Below are 22,107 nucleotides of genomic sequence, written 5' to 3'. Positions count from 1 at the left end.
ACAGTCAGCCGTCTGCATCTGTGGTTCTGCATCTGCGGACCACGTAGGTATGTAGAGTCTATTGAAAAAATATCCACGTGTAAGTGGACCATGTTGGTCAAACCCACGCTGTTCAAGGGTCAACTGTATAGGCACCAATAAGCTGAAAGTAAATGGAAGGAAAAAATATACCACACAAACATTAATCATAAAACGGATAGAGTGGCTATATTAATATCAGAAAAAATAGACTTAAAAACAAGAAATAGGGGCTTCCCTGGTGGCGCAGTGGTTGAGAGTCCGCCTGCCGATGCAGGGGACACGGGTTCGTGCCCCGGTCTGGGAAGATCCCACATGCTGCGGAGTGGCTGGGCCCGTGAGCCATGGCCACTGAGCCTGCGCGTCCGGAGCCTGTGCTCCGCAACGGGAGAGGCCACAACAGTGAGAGGCCCGTGTACCGCAAAAAAAAAAAAAAAAAAAAACCAAGAAATAGTACGAGAGATATTTTATAAGGATAAAAACATCAATGTATCAGGAAGATATAACAACTATAAATGTATATAAATGTACGCATGCAATAGAGCCTTAGATGCTTTGAAGCAATTGTGACGAGAGGCCATGTCTGGAGTTGACTTAGTGTTGGATATAACCCAATAGTTCTGATAAATACTCCTTCAAATCTCTTGAACAGAATGCTAACTTTTTAAAAAATGAGTATTTCTTTGAGCACAGTGACCTCTACTGGTACTAATATAAACCCCTTTTTCATAGAAAGGTTCCATTCCCGCATAGTGTCATTTGGTTAGAGAAAGGATCAGAGAATCCTAGAGGCTGTATTGTAGAATCCTCCTTTGAATCACATGTGAGTGCTGCTTTCTAATAGCAATAAGCTAGGCCAGTCTGTCTAATAACTAGTGAAGCTGGAGCTGGTTAGCACTAGTCTTTAAGCAGCAGTTTTCAATTTTGGTTGTATATTAGAATCACCAAGGGAGATATTTAGAATATTAATGCCCAAGCTTCACCCTCAGCAACTGATTTCATTAGAATATTTTTGAAGCTCCCTGGGTGATCCTAATTTGTAACCAGGCCTGAGAACCACTGCCCTAGTGTAAAAGCTTTCCTCATTATTGCCTCATAACATTCACCAGTATTTTAAGCACATTAGTGTGTTTAGCTAGAATTTGCTCTCTAGCTTCAGGAAGTACTTCAAGAATGAGTCACAGAGAAACAATCTTCCCAGATCAAAAGTATGTCTTGGTAAGGCCCTGGCAACCCTACCAATAATCCTGGTACTCAAGATCTTCAGAGATAATTATTTTGAAGATTGTGAACAGTTAAAGAGAAACATGGGAATTCCCTGGTGGTCCAGTGGTTAGGACTCCAGGCTTTGACTGATGAGGGTGTGGGTCCAACCCCTGGTCGGGGAACTAAGATCCTGAGAGCCGTGCAGCGTGGCCAAAAAAAAAAAGAGAGAAAAGAGAAATGTCTAAACCAGGTGTTGGCAAACATTTTCTTTAAAGGTCAAGAGAGTAAATATTTTAAGCTTTGTGGCACTTACAGTCTGCAGTTACTCAACTCAGCCACTGTAACACAAAAAGTCACAGGGTACCTGTTCTTAGGCAAAGGAATTCTTGTTATAGGGGCCCAGGAACTCTGGTGATAGTCCAACAATGTCAATGACCAAGATAACAGACCCATCTACCTTTACCTCTGCCAGAGAGATTATTTCTTTACAGCCAGATTTTTTATCCTCGGCAGCGAAAGGATTCATTTCCTAGAATCCAGATTTCTTAGAGATATATTATAAACCGAGATAAAAACAGGGTCTTTGTATAGAATCACATCCAGCCATCTTCAAGCTTCAGTCACTAAGAACCCAGGGAATCTAAAGAGGTGAATAGGACATAACCTTAGGCATCTGACAGTCATAAGAAATGGATGACTTGACCTTCCTTATGTAGATTAGGCTGACTCACCTAGGCTCACCAGTTCTTGGGGTGTTAGTAAGTTTGTACCCTTTCTGCAGAGAACTTTCTGCACAGAAATTCCCCACACCCCTTCTGAGCAGAACTCTCAGCGTTAACCCAGATGAGGGGATAAAAACCTTGCACTAGAGTTGCAGAGTAGAGCTGGGCATTGTAAATAGCAGCCTAAGGATCTAAATCCCCTGCAGGCAGATCAGACAGGAGTCAGTCCTACAGGTAGCTAAACTGAAAATATGGACTTTTAATTGAAATGGTGATTAATTATAAGGGTCTCACAGAAGAGAGGAGGTTCCAATTTTCTGTTTGGTTTAACAGATTAGAATTCATTCACTCATCCATGAATTCACTTTTCATTCATCAGATATTTAAGTGTTAATAAGCACTAGGCAATGAAGAAACAGAACAAGGCTCGGTACCTGCTGTCACAACTTGTCTTGTGGTAGAATAGCGACGGAAAAGTAAACAGGCAATTACAGTCTCCTACTATAAACAGTGTGTTGAGAGCAAGGAAACCTAAACCAGACTTGAACACACGGCAATTTAGAGTGGGGGGAAAACATGTATTTTACCGCAATTAAAACAAGCTATGCTGAGACACCATTTTTCAACACAAGACTGGTAAAAATCAACAAGGTTGACAGCCCACCATGTGGTTACACCATGTGTACCAATTGGGCAATGTCAGAGAGAAATAGGCACTCCTATCCATTTCCACCAGGGCAAATAGTACCTAGCAAAAATATAAATGCACTGGAGCCTTTGACCCAGCAATTCAACTTCTAGGAATTATCCTAGATACAGGGTCACGTGTGCAATGTATTGTACAAGGTTATTTACTGCAGCATTATAATAGTAATTAGAAACTACCCTCATATCTATTTGTAGGGAATTGATTCAATTCCTGTCACTCTGCTCAAACTCTCCAAGGAAAACAGCGAGTCCCTCCCAAAGGACACAAAGTCCTCCATGATCTATATCTTACATCCCCTCCCTTCCTATGCCATCTCTTCCCACTCTCCCCTCTGTTCACTTCCTACGGGCTTCCTTACCCTCCAACAGCTCAGACTACTTTAGGGCCTTTGCATGAACTGTGCCCTCAGAAGCTGGTGTAACTTTCTCTCTGGCCCCAATGTTGTTGCTATCAGAGGCCTCCTTAGACCACCGTTTACACAACAGCAACCAATCCCCTACCCTTTGTTTCATCATTCTCCCTATCAGTTATTACCCACCTGATATTTGTTCATTTTGTCTCTCCAGAGCTCCAGCTCCATGAAGATAAAGACTTTGTTCACTTCTATATTCCAAAGCTAGTAGTACCTGGCATATTGAAGGGGCACAAAAGTTTAATGCATAAATTATGCACCATCCAAGCAACTAAACAGTATGCAACTTAAAAAAAAAAGTGCCATTTTTACTTATATGAAAGATCTCCAAGATATTAAATGAGAAAAACAAGGTGTATGTATTTTGTGTTAAAAGAAAAAGGAAAGTGGGAATTCCCTGGCAGTCCAGTGGTTAGGACTCGGAGCTTTCACTGCTGGGGTCCAGGTTCAATCCCTGGTCAGGGAACTGATATCCCACAAACCACGTGGTGTGGCTAAAAAAAAATTTTTTTTAAATATTAAAAAAGAGAGAAAATATCTATGTGTACTCAGGCTATATAACTGACAACAATGGTTGCCTTTGGGGAGGTAAGTGGGCAGCTGAGAGTTAGGGGTTGGGAGCCTTCTCACTGTATACACATCGAGTATATTACCAAATCAAAAAGTGGAAAATAGGTTGGGCCAGCAGCCTGTGGGAAAAGTAAAAAGCATTAGGTTTGAGAAGTGGCCTTGAGGGCTGTGCTCTAGAATTACCCTTCTATCTAGCATCTTTTCCCCATTAAGTCTGGAAAGAAAAGTTTATTAACTAAGACCAAGAGTTATTTTGTTCTTTTACTTCCTGACTTTTCCATAATGTGGTCTTATTTTAAGGGAGCAGTAAGGTGCTTTATTAAAAGTTAGGACTTTGAAACCATTAAGTAGGAATCAAACTTTTCCTACCTTGTAGCTGGTTAATAGTACAGTATTGTTACCAATCTCCCTGAGCCCATTTCCTCTTGTATGAGATGGGGTTTTTAACAGTATTAATTTGTTGTGAGGATTAAGTGAAAATATCCTTTGACATTTTTTACTAGAATGGTATCTGTAAACCTATTAAGTTGTGAAAAAAATTAACAGGCTTTGAAACCGCCTAAAGGTGCTTTTCTTCCCCACCTTTTAGATCTGGATACAACAGCTTTAATACTACCATACCTTAAACCTAGGCACCTTTGTCTCATTTATTCGGCTTGTCACCAGTTCTCACCACCCTCCGAACACTCCAATACCAGCCAGGCCCCGAGTATTTCTTGCTACTTTGACCTTCTTTGCCTTCGTGTCTTCCCAGCTATAAAATTATGCATACATCTTTTAGGCTATACTATACAGCACTCCCCTGCAAAGGTCTCCAAGCAATTGTTGCTCACTCAGAGCCAGATCTAATGAATTCTTTGCTCCTGTCCTTCACTGATAACTCATTGCCAACATGTCAGTTTCAGAGCTTTCAATTCCTACTTAAGCTTAATATATCCTGGAAATCACTGTGTTCCTTGAGACTTTGAGATAGGCTACACAAAGACAAGAACCACAATCCCACACTACCATTCATTTAACCCAAAGTCACAAATTGATGGTATTTCAAGACCCCCTCAAATTTTATTTTGTCCTCAGGAGAGGGGACATGGTAAAATGGTAGGACCACACTTTAACTTGATACTTAGCTTAATTCAAAGCCCAAAGGAGAACTACCAAAGTGAAGTCATGAGTTATGCTTTACCTACCTCTATACCAAGGAGAGAGAACCAAGGTAAGGTTCATTGCCCAAAGCACTCAATGTCTGACGTGTTCAATTAGCTACCAATCAATGCCAGGTTAATAATTTAGAAGCAATGAGTTTAGACCAGCACTTATCAAGTCAATCACAATCAATTTAGCAGTCCCAACCTCTAAACAAAAAAAAGGTGCACTAAACAAATGTATCATTTTAAGAGGTATACTAAACACGGGTACGGGACTTGCAGTCAAGGGTACAAAAGGTGTTGGTCTATACACCCAGTATTCTCTTTCCCATAAGGGTAAATAGAATTTTCTGTGCTTGTTTCTTAAAATCATTTTTTCCCCTAACCCCTCCTCCATATCATTTTTACCCTTTCACACTAATCTCTAGGATGCTGCTAGTAATCCATCCCAAAGCTACAGGATGTTTCCTACTCTTGGCTCAGAACTCCCACTTCCAAAAATTGAATATCAGGACTGTTTATTCTCTGCAGATTTATTGTTGAGTAATCTTATCTTTATATAATACAGAACAATTAAAGCTGACCAAGTGCAACAAATAAGCCTGCTGATTACACACATAGCTTTATACCAACCATGTAACGCAGCCAGTTGTCAAAATTCCAAAAACAGAACATCCAAACTTCCAACATACTAATGATCATTCAGACCAGTAAATAAATTTGAGGCAGATCAGTATTCCCAAATTGTAAAGTTATCCAATAACTTTGTTTAAAAGCATAAGAAGCAAGGGCAGACAGCTGTGCCACCAGCATGAAATTTTTTTTGCACCAAAAGCTTGACCAGAAAACTCAAAATTGTTACTGCCCTACGATACTTAAGATATTTAAAGTCCAAATAAAGAATCTACTGGCTCTAACATTCTGAAGTTTACCAGATGCTACCAAAAAATAACTACATGAGGTGTTGCTAAATATAGGTTGGATTTACAAAACTACTTTAGTCTTTTTTAACATTTCTGATTGACATCTTTAATTACTTTGCACCAGCCTGGCAAAATAAGATAAAGTATGTTGGTGTTCGTGAACTGAAAAACCTAACTTGGGAATTAACAGATCTCTGCTCAGAATAAGGCAATCCATTTGAAGAGACAGAGGAGAATATCTGGGCTGGAAAATTTTGCAAAGCTGGTTTACATGAAGATGTTTTGTCCCAAATTCAGACAATTCTTCAAACATGCAAAAATTTTGGCATAAAATTGATTAATGTTTGAAAACAAAGAAACAAAAGAACATTGAGTATAACTTCCTAGAATGGAGAACTCGAATTTGACACCATCCTATCTAATAGGCTGAAAACCTCAATTAGTTACTATACTTAAATAGGCTTCAGAAAAATCAGTTTCTCCAGCATTAAGTCCAGCTACTCTTGCTCAGTTCCTGTTGCGCTCACTTTATAGCAAGTCAGTGGTCCCTATAGCCTGACAAAAGAGATCATTAGCCTGATAACATCTAATGACGCCAACTCCAATAGATTAATTTAGGGACTTGTCATGATGCAGTCATGCTAAGGGGGACTCACTCGAGTTCTTACCATCTTACCCAAAACTCTAAGTGTAGAAAGGAATCTTCCAAGTGTATATATACTATTCAGTGATGTTCAAAACTTAAATAACACCATTAAACTTTGAATGTAGGTATGAATATGGTTAATATCAAGGTTGACTCCTGAAGGCTACCAAATTGAGCATTAATACTGAACACAAATCAAAAATCTAATTAGAAACATTTTATTTTAAATGTGCCAAATAAAAACCCACATTTTCAGACCATAGGATGTTAATACATTCAACAAAAATTTATATTACCTTACTGCTGTGAATTTACAGAGTAATAGTCCAGATCCGTTTTGATTAGATGGTTGAATTACCCTTCCCTAAGTTACACTTTACAGACATCACAAATCCCTTATAATAATGTAAACAAAATAACTTTTCCCTAAAAGGTGAACTTGAGAACTTCAGTCCACTCTTTCAGGACTTGCACTTCTTCGCGGACTTCCTGATGGGGAACGACTAAAAAGAAAAACATTAGGTTTGGAACCAATTAGTGTCTACTGAAACTCTTCTTGCATATATGTCAGGGCAAAACTCAAGTTTCAATAAATTCAAAGGTGGCCAAAAGTAGTAAATTCCTACAGCAGAAGTCTAAAAAATTACGTAAGGCTTAATAACTTCTTCAAGAATATTACAAAATTTAGTTAAAGAGAACAACTACTTGAATTTTGGGGATTTTTTTTTTTTTTGGATCACCTAAGAAACTCTGCATCTAGTATTTTAATATATAGCACCAATTCTCCAAAGAGCTCAAAGCCCGGAAAGCAGGCAGTAAGCAAACAATTCTGCAGAGGCCACACCTGACAGTTAAGATCTGGCAACAAATTATTTAGCTTACCTTCTTTTTGGAGATGGAGATCTGGACTTCGATCGGCTGTCAAAACAGGAGAAATTCTATTAATAAATTCTATTAAAGAGAAATTCTATTAAGAAAAAATACTATCCAACCCCTCAAGTTACAATACCACGAAATGAACCCCCAAACTGTCTTGACCTTAAATTGTCCTGCAGTTAAACTGAAAATGAACCTACCAATTTCTCACTAACAAAAGCTAATCTTATAACACCTGTTCTTCATAAAATAAGCGAACTGCTTTATTTTATCACAAATAATCTTTTACACTCTACTCTAAGCACCATGAACTCAGAATGCTTCTCCATGCATCTATCAATTCTAACACAGGACTTACTATAACCCCAAATTCACCAACTTCTTTTTCACTGTAGCTTGACACACCCTTGTCCAGGAAGTCAGCCAGAAGAGGCCATGTATAAATGAAATACTAAAGTTCGATTTATTAATAAGGTATTGTGTTCCTACTCAACACCTAAGCTTACAGCTAACACTTGAAATGTCAGCAATTCAAAAACACTTTGGATATTGGTGCCATGTAACTAGAAGAGCATCAATGAGATTTTTACCCTACCTGCTTCTTGGTCGTGAAAGAGACCTGGATCTTGATCTCGACCTGGACCGGGATCTTAATAAAAAACAGAAATACAATTATACCAATTAGTCCATAGGAGTAATTTCCTTCAGCAACTACTGAGTACCTCATTAGATAGGCTAGGAATAGTGGCTAAAACAGAGCAAGATGCCATATATCAGTCCAAGACTGGACAAGTAATTGCTTTCGGTAAGTTCTGTTATCAAATAAAGAACCACCTTTTCAATTATCTGTCATGAGTTGGGTTGTCACAGTTCCTGTACAGAGGTATATTCTTAAACAGTGTAGAGTATCCAAAAGAAATATATGGTGTTCGTTTGAAAAACTGGTATTTTATCTTAAAAGAATCAAAGCAACCCCCTGAACTGAAACCATTTCTTCAGGTGGTAAGCTAAGTAAAAAGCCATGATTGGGTAAGGCTTTGTTCTTGGATCACCAACAAACTGTCATGGTTCAAGGGCCATCTATTTGTCACACAAACCAAATGAGGCCGACATACACATCTTGAGGTCCTGCAACCAAGTTAAATGCATTTATCTATAGAGTCCAGAGATTTTTCAATTGGACCACAGGTTTCTGAATCCCTAAATTTATAAAGACTGTGCTATTACTGAATAGTAATAATTCCCAGTAGCATTCCCTACCACTGACACATGAGTAGCACTATCAACTCATTATCTAGAATTTTATCCATTTCCATCACCTTTTAAGGTCTTCTACAAAGGAAGTAAAAAATGCAGAGGTGCCTAATTTGATTTTTAACTTTTTAAATTTCAGTGTCTAACCCAAGTATCTGGTTAAACAGGCCATGTTCATCCATATGTATGTTACCCTAAACAAACTTTCCATGATCTCAAACTCACCCCCACCATTCCAAAGAGAAACTTTGTTTTAACTTGCTTCTAACTCTAAATAAATCTCCTCCTGGTTCTAAAGGGTTTCTTACCAGGTATCTGGCAACTATCATCTTCTAGTGCTATTATCATTTACCTATACAACAGATACAAGCTGACTCCAGAAAAGTTTCCAACATGTTTACCCAGAGTGTTCACTGGAATGATTTGAGGATTTGTGCTTTGGACCCTCCTCTATCACCTCTGTAACAGCCCTTAAAGTCTTTAGTTGGGCTTTTCTTCATCTGGACGTGTACACATTCAACGTTTTCCTGAAGCACTCCATGTCAATTAGGTCCTTAAGATACTCCACTGCTGTCATTAAGACGTGACAATCCAAATACAAATAAGGGGAAAAAAAGGTGCTACATACTGGAAATACCTCGATCCTTTTATAGAACCAGACCTAGATCGTCTGAGTGAAGCTGATCTTGATCTACGAAGAGACACAGATCTTGATCGCCGAGGAGATGCCGATCTTGACCTAAAAATTAAATCAAAGTTGTTTAAGTCCACTTCCAATTAAAGTTTTTTTTTTTATCTCTTGTTAAAACTTGAATTAAGCAACATCTCTCACCTCCTTCCCCTGCTCCTGCTGCGAGAGCGAGAGTATCGCCTACCTCTGGATCTTGAATGTGATCTAGACCGTGACCTATTTTTCAAGTCAGAAAAAAGCAAAATGTTAGATGGCAACTCCTTTTTAGAGTTTGTGTGCCTCTGCTGAAATCAAATCTCAAAACTATTTAAACTTAGTGTCTCATTTGGAAATAAACTCTGGGCCTATTAGTTGTCTTTTTTTTTTTTTAACTACCTAAAAAAAGATTTGTTAAAAGCTCAATTACATCTTAGAATTACATAATATAAAACACTGTAAGGTGTATTTAAAATAAACCTTGCAAGTTTGCAGGTCGACCCTCTTTGGCCCATGGTCTAGTAGATCTAGACGATCTAGAAGTATCTATAGCCGATCGCTGCATCTAGATGTTTTCTTCAATCTAACGACGATCAAACTGACAGCCAAATGAGCCAGGTGAGGCTTGATTGACGCAAGAAGATTTTTCTAGTTGGGAATGTGGTCAATCTGGTGTTCCTCTTTCTAAACCGGAGGGGGCCCCAATTGTAAGCCAAATTTACTGTTACGGCGATCACCGTCTCAAATTTTCTGCCCTTTAAAGAATAAGGTGAAGCTAGGTGTAGATGACTCGAGGGGATCTGGCCTCTTATGCTGATCACCTCAAGGTCTAGGAGGATCTTAATTGTCGGATTTGCAAGGCGCCTCAGCATGATATCATAAGGCTCGTGACATTCTGAATCAAGGCGACTGACTCAAACGAAGAAACCTGAAAGGTTTTGACCAGGTTGATTATTAATACATTAACATTTAATTAAACAAAAACTGTAAAATACACCTGTACAATTAACATTCAAGTTTATAGAAAAATACTAGTTTCTGCCTTGCTAATAAGAAAATTAACTTGATTAACCAGTACACCAACCACTCCTTTATTAAAATAAATACCTGCTTCTTCTTCGGCGGCTATAGCGATGACAATCATAAGCATAATGTCCCTTTTCGCCACACTCATAGCATCTATCATTGGGATCAAAGGGACGTCGGGCAGGTGGTCTATCAAAACGAGATCTCCGAGGCATGCCTGTTGATAGTTCAACTCTCACTCGGGAACCACAAATCACTCTATAAAAGAAAAACAACGAAATTCTAATGCTTAAAAACAAAACAAAACAAAACAAAACACGTGACTCCTATATTTAGAACTTTCCAACCACTCTTTGCCCTCACAAGCTTCAGCTATACCTTTAGAAGCCTTTCAAACTCCACCTTTGTTCCCCAGTTCCTGTCTTCATAAAATGACTATTTAAAATCTCCTCCAGACAACAGAATCCAAGCTTAGCACAGGAATATTCTCACAAACACTTAAGTTTCATAACCGACATGTTACTTACTTCCCATCCAGGCCTCGCACTGCATCTTCTGCATCTCTAGGATCTTCAAATTCCACAAAGGCAAATCCCGGAGGATTTCTGGCAATCCACACAGTTCTTAAGGGACCATAATAACTGAAAGCCCTTTCTAATTCTCCTTTGCCAGCACCAGTTCCCAGGTTACCAACATACACCTTGGTTTCTGTTTAAAAACGCAAATAGAAAAATGTATGTTATGAAAAAACGGGCTTAAGTTTGAATTCTTTGCCTTAGAAGAGTCCATCCTTAAGACTGCAAAGCATGTTTAACGCTCTCTCAAGGATTGACTTTAGCCTTAAAACCAACAAGTCCGTACATTTCTGAAAAGCTAAGCGTACGACAAAGTTCTTAACGTTCAAATGGGGGCGGTGGAGGGGAACCTCCAAAAAACACAAGCACAGCCGCGTGGTAGGACACTCCGAGGCATGGGGCGGGATCCGCCCCGGCCCCGCCCCCGCGGCCCGGCAGGCCCAGGCGCGCCAGGAGCGCGCGCGGGCCGGCGGCGGCAACGGCGTCGGCGGGGAGCTGGCCCCGGCGGAAGCCAGACCGGGAGAGCGGGGCTGCGCCGGCTCTCATCGTCCGCGGCAACCGCCCCAGGCGCAGGCTCGCCCACGACTCCAAGTCCCCCGCCCCAGAGTATAAATCGCGCTCGACAGAGCTCCAAGAGAAAAAGACACCAGCCGCCAGACCTAAAGATCATGTTATGTCTCCATTCCCACTCAGCAGTCCGACCGACTGACGAGAACGCGAAGCTCGAAACTGCCACAGTTTTCTTCAGTCTTAAATTCACTCCTTTTACGGCTGCGACCACATCTGTCCGCCAAAGTGGCGGGAAAGCGCCAAGAAAATGCGCCACCATGGTCGTCAATGTGCGCAAAATGGCAGCCGAGGGCGGGGGGGCGTAAGGTACGGGCGGGCGGCTCGAAGAAGGGCAACAACAAAACAGGGATCGAGGGCTGGGCGGGGAGACGAAAATGCCCAAGAATAGGTATCAACCCCGGCACAGACCTACCCCAGCCACCTCCTGTCCTCCTTCGATACCCCGCCCCTGCCGTCTCCGGCTTCGTATGGTGTACGCCGAAGCCGCCATTACGCACGCGGAATAACAGTCTCCCAGCCGCCGCGCCAACCTCACGGCTCTAAAGACTCACTACACCCACAGCAACGTCCCTCACTGGCCCCTACCCTCTTACCTCCTCCGTACCGCCCGTAACGCGACATGATGACTGGCCTGCGAGCTCGGCTCTTTCAGCTCGCAGCGCCCAGAGATCGACTACTACAAAGCCTACAACGCAGCAAGAGTCGCCAACGGTCCCAGCGGCACTACGAGGAAAAGCCTGGGTTCGCGCTTATATATGCGGCGGCTGGGTTTCTTTGCGCATGCGTCATCTCGACGTTCTGCGCGGCACAAAGGAGGAAGGAAACAGCCGAGAAGCGGCGCGGAGGGAACTGAAAAGACTAAGACGCGAATCACTGGCGGAGGGATACGTTCCCATGGCAACGCCAAGAGCTCGCCTGTAAGCCCGCCCCCTTCCCTTTCCCTGTGCCCTCCTTAATTTCCTCCTTTCTCCGTCAACGCTTTCGTTTTCCCCAATCTGGGAACCCTCAGCCCTGGTAATCTTACTGCAGGTGCACAAGACCGGGTTTATGAAAGGCTGTAAAATTTAACCGCTGATGTTGCAGCCGTCGCCGCCTTTCTGCTGGGGGACCTGGCCTAGACTGCTACTCATTGATCTTCGGGGCTCGTCAGAGGTAATCGGGAGTTTGGCCAGGGTGAGAACTCCATGAACCCCGCCGTTGTGAGTAGTGGTCTCTGCACCACAGGCCTCTAAAGGGGTGACGCCCGCAAGGGACCGCCCGCCCTGCACCGACCATCCAGCCACTTCAGAACCAGCCACCAGTGTTCAGCAACACGGCCCGAGTTCTTGGAGTAAGGAGGACAAAGGAATAGAGGGTGTTTTTTCCCACTGTTATATTGCCCTGAATCCTTAAATCTTTTTGGTAGTGGCAATTCTGAAATTATTTGCATTTGAAGCACAGAGTATTTGTGCTTCCTTTCTAGTGCTTTCTGCTTTGTATTGTAGTACCACATCTCATCCACTAATATTCAGATCCTGAGGACGAGGACTTTGTCTTCTCTGAGTAGCAGCCTTGCTGCTCAGCCACTCTGTATATTCAATAAATGAAAATCTTTTCTTTGTTAGAATCGCTTAAAAATCCAGTTTCAACTTTATACAATGTATTTGCCAGATACCAGCTCTATAAATACAGATTTAACTTCTTTTTTTACCATCCATTAAAAAAAAAAAGACATTACACTATAAATACTTGGAATACACGAGTTGGAAATATTCCACAAAACAAGGGGAAATTCTTAGGTATTTTTATTTTTTTCATCTGCTGTAACTTCACTTGGTAGGTATAGGTGTGGATACAGAGTATAGGAGAAAGGGGGCTTAGTTAAATAAGCGTGTATTCAGGTAAAGTATGAATTCTCTCAGAGTAATGCTGCGAATTTATATTTTTTTCCATAATTTTTCAAATTATGGAAGAAATTGGTCTATTTCAAGAAAACCTCTAGTAAGAAAATAGAAGTTTATAGTCTGTTATATTTGTTCTCCCTTATTTATTTTTTGTTGTTATCTGCTTAACAGGGTTTTTCTTAAAAGGATTAAAGAATAAAGAACTTTTATATACTCCTTTATATATTCTTTATATAGAAAGTGCGTAGGTACAAAGTGTAGGTAACTTATTAAAAGGTAGTGCTGGGCTTCCCTGGTGGCGCAGTGGTTGAGAGTGCACCTGCCAATGCAGGGGACACGGGTTCGTGCCCCGGTCCAGGAAGATCCCACATGCCGCGGAGCCTGTGCGTCTGGAGCCTGTGCTCTGCAACGGGAGAGGCCACAACAGTGAGAGGCCCGCGTACAGATAAAAAAAAAAAAAAAAAAAAAAAGGTAGTGCTTATTATACTGCATACCTCCTCATAGGCCTCAATAAATATTTTTTGGCTCTGAATACAAAGTCTATTGTACAAAAGAGAATTTTTAAGCAAATAATAGTGTAAACAATAAGAAGAGCAATTGTCCAACTTACAACAAACTGATTTCAACACATTAAGGGGAAAAGGGTAAACCTCGACTGGTTTGCCTGCCTCTGTACCTAAGTATTATTTCTCTCTCATTAAAGGAGGGCCAGTTCTAGGCTGGGCTTTACTAACCTTGTTGCCATGAAAAAATAATAGTACTATATACTACTTTCGTACAGTGTTATACTGAAAACCCTTTCTCTAAGAACATGTAACCAGTTCTTTTCACTAAATGTCAATCCAATCAGGGAGATTTTTTTTTGTACAGAGTTCCTGTATTCCTGCTGATTCTTTTGAAATCAGTTTCACATACATAATTTTCTGCCTCTAGAATTTTGGGTTAAATTAATATCACATTTCCAGATTCAGTTTGAATGTGAAAGTTACTTAATTCAATTCAACAAATATCCTAATATTTCCTAATATCCATTGAATAATTCTTAAGTTTCTGTTGTTAAATATTGATAATATTATTAGTTTATGAAGGGAGGGGTAATTCTTTTGAAAGCTGCAGCTTTCAAATTTTATCTGCATTTCCTAGATTCACTATTTCCAGAGAAGCATTAAAGAAATACTCACGTTTTATCTTACTTTATTTTTAGTTTCACTTTTAAGTCATTGTCTCCATTTTAGCTTGAATGTGAAAACTTTAAAACAAGAAAAACAAGTTGACCTTTTGCACATGTATTACTTTTTAGTATAAAAAACAGTCTTTATTAGAATAGTCTTTATTAGAATAGTATTACCAACAGTAGTTTTTTTTTTTTGGTTCGTTTTTTTGCCGCAAGGCTTCCGGGATCTTAGTTCCCCAACCAGGGATTGAACCTAGGCCCTCAGCAGTGAAAGTGTGGCGTCCTAACCACTGGACTACCCGGGAATTCCCCCAACACTAGTCTTTTAATATGTATTTATGTATGTTCTGTGTATGTTTGTACTGTAGGTCAATCCAAACAGCTATGTTCAACCACAACTTCCTTTTCTTGTTTCAACATTTCATACTCTTCTATTCCCTCTAGAATACTTTTAAATTCTGGGAAGGAAAAATTATTAGAGGCATGTTTATAAGTCTTTCATATTGTGTAAAGAAATTAACTTCTCATTAGCCAAGTACTGGGCTGCAATCAGTACTGATGTATATAGGAGGAAGAGGGGAGCAACAGTTAAAGAGCACCAGTGCTTTGATCAACTGCAAGGAGTAAACTAGGAAAAATTGTGATGCAAGAGCGATCCACTGATACAAATATTACCTAAATGGATGGTTTAGGCATGTAAAGCAATCCAGGAAGAGGGAGGCTTTCTGAGGAATGCCTGATTTTATTAAAAAGTGAGAAACTGTAACGTTATCAAGCCCTAAAACAATCACTTGTGTTGTTCCTTCTCTAAAGGAAGAGTATTAATGAAAGGGACTTGGTCAGCTTGGTGTCTTAATTAGAGAGAGCTAGACTACCTTAGACTTTGAGTTTAGCACTTAGCACTATCTTGGAAGGAGCGAATCTATGTTATTGACCACCTCTCAGCTGTACTTAGAGACTTTGTTTGATGTTTTGCCTAGTTGCTCCGCAGCATGTGGGATCTTCCCAGACCAGGGTTCAAACCCGTGTCCCCTGCATTGGCAGGCAAGTTCTCAACGACTGTGCCACCAGGGAAGCCCTCTTCTTTTTAAAATTTTCTTACTCTCTGACTTTTTCTCAATTTTTTGGGGGGGTTAAGTCATGCTTTGTTCTTTACTAGAGATTCTAGATTCTTGAATTTGGGGAGCTAGATAGATCTGAAAAAATTGGGGGGATGGAGGGGACAAACTTTTTCTATCAAGAAAACACGTGAGACTTAAAAAAAAATTATCCTCAGCATCCTTTCATTTAAAAAAAATTGGGGGGAGGAGCATTTTACCAGAAAAAAAAAAAAAAAAGAAAGACATAGTCACAGAATAAAGGATGGTTTTTCCCAAGAAAGAGTGGTTGGCAATAGTTTATATTTTTCTGAGATGGGAAAAATTTTCATTGAAGTTAAGACAGACTGACAGTCTTTGTAGCAGGATTTGGGAACACTGCACTCATCATGCTGAAATTCTAGGTCTTAGTCTCATTTGAAAAATGAGGTTGTTAGACTAGTGATCTAACAAAAGTCCTCCTATCTCTGAATTTCAAGCCATTTCTTTCATATGCAGTTTTAACTTAATTATCTATTTGAGAGTTACAGTGTATGTATCCATTTGTCATAAGATTTGAAGTAGATTTTATTTGCTTAAAAATTTTTTTTTTAATTTGTTTTATTTTTTTGGGCGTGCTGCTTTCGGGATCTTAGCTCCCCGACCAGGGATCGAACCCAGGCCCCCAGCAATGGAAGGACTGAGTCCTAACCACTGGACCGCCAGAGAAGTCCCTATTTGTTTTTCTGTTTTTTTTTTTAAGTATACCTAATCTCATAGATATTAGCCTCCAAGACTAAATTTTGTAATAAAAGTGACAATTTCCACATTGCTCCTGAACACATATCTCCCTATTCCACAGGAAAATACCGTTGCACAGAAACCTTAAGAACGTTTCAGCATGTGATTTTGGGATTCCTGGGGATTTACTTTTCATGAAGAAACTTTCTTTTTCTGAGTTTTTGTGTTATATGTGTCAGATTATTTTTCTCTGTGTGGACTGGGTCAAAGAAGAAAAGTGACAATTTCCCTTACTGAAGTCATCGAGTGAAGAGACAAAAACATCTTAGGAGTGGCCACTTAAGGCTGGTCACCACCACGTTCCGGAGTTTCTTCCCCAGCTTTGATGAAACTTCAATTTCGTCCATGCGCTGGATCATATCAAATTTTTAGCAAATGACAAAGATTAGTCAACCTACTGCTACTCCTCCTACTACTAACATTTATTGAACACTCAGTGTGCTAGACACCGTGCAATGTTATATACTTGGTTTACCTCATCCAATCCTAACGACTCTCTGAAATAGGTACTATTATTAAACCCCATTTTGCAGATAAGGAAGCTGAAGTATCAGGAGATAAAAAACGTGGTTAAGGGGCTTCCCTGGTGGCGCAGTGGTTGAGAGCCCACCTGCCGATGCAGGGGACACGGGTTCGTGCCCCGGTCCGGGGAGATCCCACATGCGGAGCGGCTGGACCCGTGAGCCATGGCCGCTGAGCCTGAGCGTCTGGAGCCTGTGCTCCGCAACGGGAGAGGCCTGAACAGTGAGAGGCCCGCGCACCGCGATGAAGAGTGGCCCCCGCTCGCCACAACTAGAGAAAGTCCTCGCACAGAAACGAAGACCCAACACAGCCAAAACTAATAAATAAATAAATTTTTTAAAAAATATTTTTTAAAAAGAAAAAATGTCTAACCTTACCAAAAATGCAAATTAACACAACATGCTATTTTTGTCAGGAGTGCAGTGAAATTGGCACTTACACAGACTAATGGGAATGTGAAATAATACATTTGAGGGGGTCAATTTGGCAATGTTTTAAAATTATTAAATTGTACGTATATTTTGGCCTAGCAATCTTATTTCCTAGAATTCATTCTAGAATTAATCATAGATATGCATAAAGATTTATATGCAAAAATGTTGGTAGGATCTTATTTATAATGTCAAAAATTGGAAATAGCTTGAAAATCAAACATAAGGGATTGGTTAAATGTTATGGCACATAAATTTGTTACATATGTTATGGCCATTAAAAACCACATTGTAGGGGCTTCCCTGGTGGCGCTAGTGGTTGAGAGTCCGCCTGCCGATGCAGGGGACTCGGGTTCGTGCCCCGGTGCGGGAAGATTCCGCATGCCGCGGAGCGGCTGGGCCCGTGAGCCATGGCCGCTGAGCCTGCGCGTCCGGAGCCTGTGCTCCGCAACGGGAGAGGCCACAACAGTGAGAGGCCCGTGTATCACAAGGAAAAAAAAAAAAAAAAAACACCACATTGTAGGGGCTTCCCTGATGGCGCAGTGGTTGGGAGTCCGCCTGCCAATGCAGGGGACAGGGGTTCGGGCCCTGGTCCAGGAGGATCCCACATGCCGCGGAGTAGCTAGGCCCGTGCGCCACAGCTGCTGGGCCTGCGCTCTGAGCCTGCGAGCCACAACTACTGGGGCCCGCGCGCCTAGAGCCTGTGCTCTACAGCAGGAGAGGCCACCACAATGAGAAGCCTGCACCCAGCAGCGAGGAGTGGCCCCCGCTCACTGCAGCTAGAGAAAGCCCGCGTGCAGCAGCGAAGACCCAATGCAGCCAAAAATTAAATAAATGAAAAAATAAATAAATTTTAAAAATTTACTTAAAAAAAGCACATTGTATAAGACTTTAATGTCAGAAAAATGTTAATGGTATATAGTTAAGTAGGAAAGCAGATTTCAAAACAATGTGCATGCACAGAATAATTCTGGTTTTGTAAAAATCATTAATAAAAGTAATTTAAGTTTTATTTTATTTTTCTGTATTTTACAGTTTTCTATAATTTTTCTTTTTAAAGTGAGAGGCTTGGAGACAGACGAATTCCAAGTTTGAACTGAGAATCACTGTTTAGTAGTGTTAATTGGAACATGTTACTATACTTGTCATTCTAGGCTCAGGATTTCACAGAAGAAAATGGAGGTTTTAATGATGCTATCTGTGGGTGGGTGGTATTATGAATGTAGTTTACATGAGTTTTAGTTATTTAAAAATTTTTTTCTGTTATGACCTGTATTACTTATAATAAAAAATTAAATGTAATCTTAAATATAAATATAAATATCTTAAGTGGAAGTAGTAACGGGGGAATTAAACAGGATAGTTAATATGGGAAGAATCTAGCATTAATATGTATACTCCCAAACTGTTAACTGTGGTTGCCTCTGGGAAGTGGAATTTGGTTGAAGACAGAAAGGAGCCTTCGTCGTTTAACTGTACAGCATAGTCTTCTGTATTGTTTGAAGATTTTGTGTTTTTTTAAGCAAATATAGTACTTTTGTAATAGTGCTTCAACATTATAATATGCGCTTCTCCCGCACTCTCTATACAGTTTACTCACCTTTATTTTCCTTCATAGCTCTTCTCACCTCTGACTCTTCATTTATTCTGTGAGAGTCTCTCACAGTGTGAGATCCACAAGGGCAGGGACTTTGTTTTACTCACTGATACATTCCTACTGTCTGGCGCTGTGCGTGGCCTATGGAGTACTAGTTTCTCAGTAATATTTGTAGCATTAATGAATTCTACTAAGAAACTATTTCACATGGTTGTTGATCGATTAATATTTACAAATTATTTTCCCAAGGTTATTCAGCTATTTAGGTCCAAATCTGAACCTCTGATTCTCTCAGTCCATAGAGCTTTCTTTTGAGCCATACTGCCTCCCCAAAAGTAACTTGTTTTGGCTTTTCATCAACTCTGAGAGTTGCAGTGAAACATTTGTTTTATGTTATAAAAATGTGCCTGTGAAACCTGCAGATGTACTACCATTTTTCTGTAGGACACCGTTGGTATTTAAAGCAACAACAAAAACTCTACTTTATCCTAGAATTTTTAAAATTATTTTTTAATTGAAGTATAGTTGATGTACAATATTATATAAGGTACAGATTACAATATAGTGATTCACAATTTTTAAAGGTTAAAATTCACTTATAGTAAATGTAAAACTATATTGTATATTCCCCATGTCGTACAGTATATCCTTGTAGTTTATTTTATACCTCCCCCCTTTTCTCTCCCCACTGGTAACAACTAGTTCTCTGTGTCTGTGAATCTGCTTCTTTTTTGTTATGTTCACTAGTTTGTTGCTATTTTTTAGGTTCCACATATAAGTGAGAGCATACAGTACTTGTCTTTCTCTGTCTGACTTATTTCACTTAGCATAATGCCCTCCAACTCCATCCATGTTGCTGCAAATGACAACATTTCATTCTTTTTTGGCTGAGTAGTATTCCACTGTGTGTGTGTGCGTGTGTGTGTGTGTGTGTGTGTGTGTGTGTATCACATCACATTTTCTTTATCCATTCATGTGTTGATGGACACTTAGGTTGCTTCCGTATCTTGGCAATTGTAAATCCTGCTGCTATGAATATTGGGGTACATGTGTCTTTTGAATTAGTGTTTTTGTTTTTTTCAAATATATAGCCAGGAGTGGAATTGCTGGGTCATATGGTAGTTCTGTTTTTAGTTTTTTGAGAAACCGCCATACTGTTTTCCATAGTGGCTGCACCAATTTACATTCGCACCAATGATGTACCAGGCTTCCCTTTTCTCCTCATTCTTGCCAACATTTCTTATTTGTGTTCTTTTTGATGATGGCCATTCTGACATATGAGGTGATATCTCATTGTGATTTTGATTTGCATTTCCCCAATGACTAGCAATGTTGAGCATCTTTTCATGTGACTGCTGGCCATCTGCATTTCCTCTTTGGAAAAATGTCTATTCAGGTCTTCTGCCCATTTTTAAAATTGGGTTGTTTGTTTTTTTTGATGTTGAGTTGTATGAGCTGTTAATATATGTTGGATATTAACCCCTTATCAGTCATATCACTTGCAGATATTTTCTCCCATTCAGTAGGTTGTCTTTTAGTTTTATCAGTGGTTTCCTTTGCTGTGCAAAAGCTTTAAGTTTAATTAGGTCCCATTTGTTTATTTTTGCTTTTATTTCATTTACTCCAGGAGGTAGCTCCAAAAAAATACTGCTGCGATTTATGTCAAAGAGCGTTCTGCCTGTATTTTTCTTTTGTGTGTGTGTGTGTGTCATCACTTCTTGTTTTTCTTATTTTTTTTAATTTGGGTATAGTTGTTTTACAATATTGTGTTAGTTTCCACTGTACAGTGAAGTGAATCAGCCATATGTATACATATATCCCCTCTTTTTTGGATTTCCTTCCCATTTAGGTCACCACAGAGCATTAAGTAGACCCTGTGCTATACAGCAGGTTCTCATTAGTTATCTATTTTATACATATTAGTGTATATATGTCAATCCCAATCTCCCAGTTCATCCCAGCCCCATTCCTCCCCTTGGTGTCCATACGTTTGTTCTCTATGTCTGTGTCTCTATTTCTGCCTTGCAAACAGGTTCATCTGTACCATTTTTCTAGATTTGCCTATGTTTTCCTCTAGCAGTTTTATGGTATCTGGTCTTACATTTAGGTCTTTAATCCACTTTGAGTTTATTTTTTGTATATGATGTTAGAGAATGTTCTAATTTCATACTTTTACATGTAGCTGTCCTGTTTTCCCAGCACCACTTATTGAAGAGACTACTTTTTCTCCATTGTATAGTCTTCCTCCTTTGTCATAGATTAATTGATAATAAATGCATGGGATTATTTCTGGGTTCTCTATTCTGTTCCACTGATCTATATGTTTGTTTTTGTGCCAGTACCATACTGGGTTTTTTTGAGTTTTGTTTTTTGTTTTTTTGGGTTTTTTTTTGCTGCATTGGGTCTTTGTTGCTGCGTGCGGGCTTTCTCTAGTTGCAGCAAGCGGGGGCTACTCTTCGTTGTGGCGCGTGAGCTTCTCATTGCAGTGGCTTGTCTTGTTGCAGAACACGGACTCTAAGCGCATGGTCTTCAGTAGTTGTGGCACGTGGGCTCAGTAGTTGTGGCTCATGGGGTCTAGAGTGCAGGCTCAGTAGTTGTGGCACATGGGCTTAGTTGCTCCACAGCATGTGGGATCTTCCCAGACCAGGGCTTGAACTCGTGTCCTATGCATTGGCAGACAGATTCTCAACCACTGCACCACCAGGGAAGTCCCTGGTTTTTTTTTTTTTATTAATTAATTTAGTTAGTTTGTTATTTGGCTGTGTTGGGTCTTCATTGCTGCTTGTGGGCTTTCTCTAGTTGCAGTGAGCAGGGGCTACTCTTTGTTGTGGTGTGTGGGCCTCTCATTTTCGTGGCTTCTCTTGTTGCAGAGCACGGGCTCTAGGTGCATGGGCTTCAACAGTTGTGGCTCGTGGGCTCCAGAGCGCAGGATCAGTAGTTGTGGCGCACGGGCTTAGTCGCTCTGTGGCATGTGGGATCTTCCCGGACCAGGGCTCGAACCCGTGTCCCCTGCATTGGCAGGCAGATTCTTAACCACTGCGCCACCAGGGAAGTCCCAGTACCATACTGTTTTGATGACTGTATCTTTGTAGTATAATCTGAAGTCAGGGAGTGTGATTCTTCCAGCTCTGTTCTTTTTTCTCAAGATTGTTTTGGCTGTTTGGGTCTTTTATGTTTCCATACAAATTTTAAAATTATTTGTTCCAGTTATGTGAAAAATGCCACTGGTATTTTGATAAGGATAGAATTGAATCTGTAGATTGCCTTGGATAGTATGATCATTTTTAACAGTATTAATTCTTCC

At 40.3% G+C, this 22,107-nt stretch overlaps 2 protein-coding genes and 1 long non-coding RNA gene across 8 annotated transcripts in view; 2 read left to right on the top strand and 1 right to left on the bottom strand.

Moving 5' to 3' along the window:
• Positions 1-3,604, top strand: part of GALM (galactose mutarotase) — a 77,090-nt gene extending 73,486 nt beyond the window's left edge. For both annotated transcript variants that reach the window (XM_049696465.1, XM_049696464.1), the window contains one exon: positions 3,222-3,604. In XM_049696465.1, the coding sequence (XP_049552422.1) occupies positions 3,222-3,237 (16 nt within the window). In that variant the 3' untranslated portion in view covers positions 3,238-3,604. The remainder of the gene's footprint in view (positions 1-3,221) is intronic.
• On the bottom strand, positions 163-12,080 carry SRSF7 (serine and arginine rich splicing factor 7). Of its 5 annotated transcripts, XR_007471122.1 has the most exons (10): positions 11,913-12,066; positions 10,702-10,882; positions 10,256-10,432; positions 9,314-9,388; positions 9,110-9,220; positions 7,823-7,876; positions 7,234-7,269; positions 6,648-6,854; positions 3,194-3,281; positions 163-1,864 (listed from the first exon to the last, which is right to left on the bottom strand). XR_007471122.1 is itself a non-coding variant. In XM_004265036.2 (8 exons), the coding sequence occupies exons 1-8, from the start codon at positions 11,938-11,940 to the stop codon at positions 6,800-6,802; spliced, it is 717 nt and encodes a 238-aa protein (XP_004265084.1). In that variant the 5' UTR covers positions 11,941-12,080; the 3' UTR covers positions 6,554-6,799. The 5 variants fall into 5 exon arrangements, 3 of the variants coding, with proteins under 3 accessions (XP_004265084.1, XP_012395045.1, XP_049552426.1); XR_007471121.1 differs by having other exon boundaries at positions 163-3,281; XM_004265036.2 differs by lacking the exons at positions 163-1,864; positions 3,194-3,281 and having other exon boundaries at positions 6,554-6,854; positions 11,913-12,080.
• A 45-nt stretch (positions 12,081-12,125) lies between these two features.
• On the top strand, positions 12,126-21,506 carry LOC125960929 (uncharacterized). The gene is made up of 2 exons (XR_007471123.1): positions 12,126-12,649; positions 16,315-21,506. It is a non-coding gene; the product is annotated as an uncharacterized LOC125960929 (long non-coding RNA).
• Positions 21,507-22,107: the final 601 nt, after the last annotated feature.

The sequence above is a fragment of the Orcinus orca genome, chromosome 13, assembly GCF_937001465.1.
Source record: "Orcinus orca chromosome 13, mOrcOrc1.1, whole genome shotgun sequence".
NCBI lineage: Eukaryota > Metazoa > Chordata > Mammalia > Artiodactyla > Delphinidae > Orcinus > Orcinus orca.
Note: the sequence above shows the minus strand (reverse complement) of the source record. Positions and strands in the feature narration are given on the sequence as shown.

Bases quoted from the DNA above. Each gene is read 5' to 3' on its own strand.
- SRSF7 (XM_004265036.2), bottom strand. From the start codon at position 11,940: ATGTCGCGTTACGGGCGGTACGGAGGAG. The intron at 9,389-10,255 runs GTATTTATTTTA...CTTGAAAAATAG, and splicing joins AGCCGCCGAAGAAGAAGCAG to GTCACGGTCTAGATCACATT. The intron at 6,855-7,233 runs GTAAGCTAAATA...TTTTCTTTTTAG, and splicing joins TCTCCATCTCCAAAAAGAAG to TCGTTCCCCATCAGGAAGTC.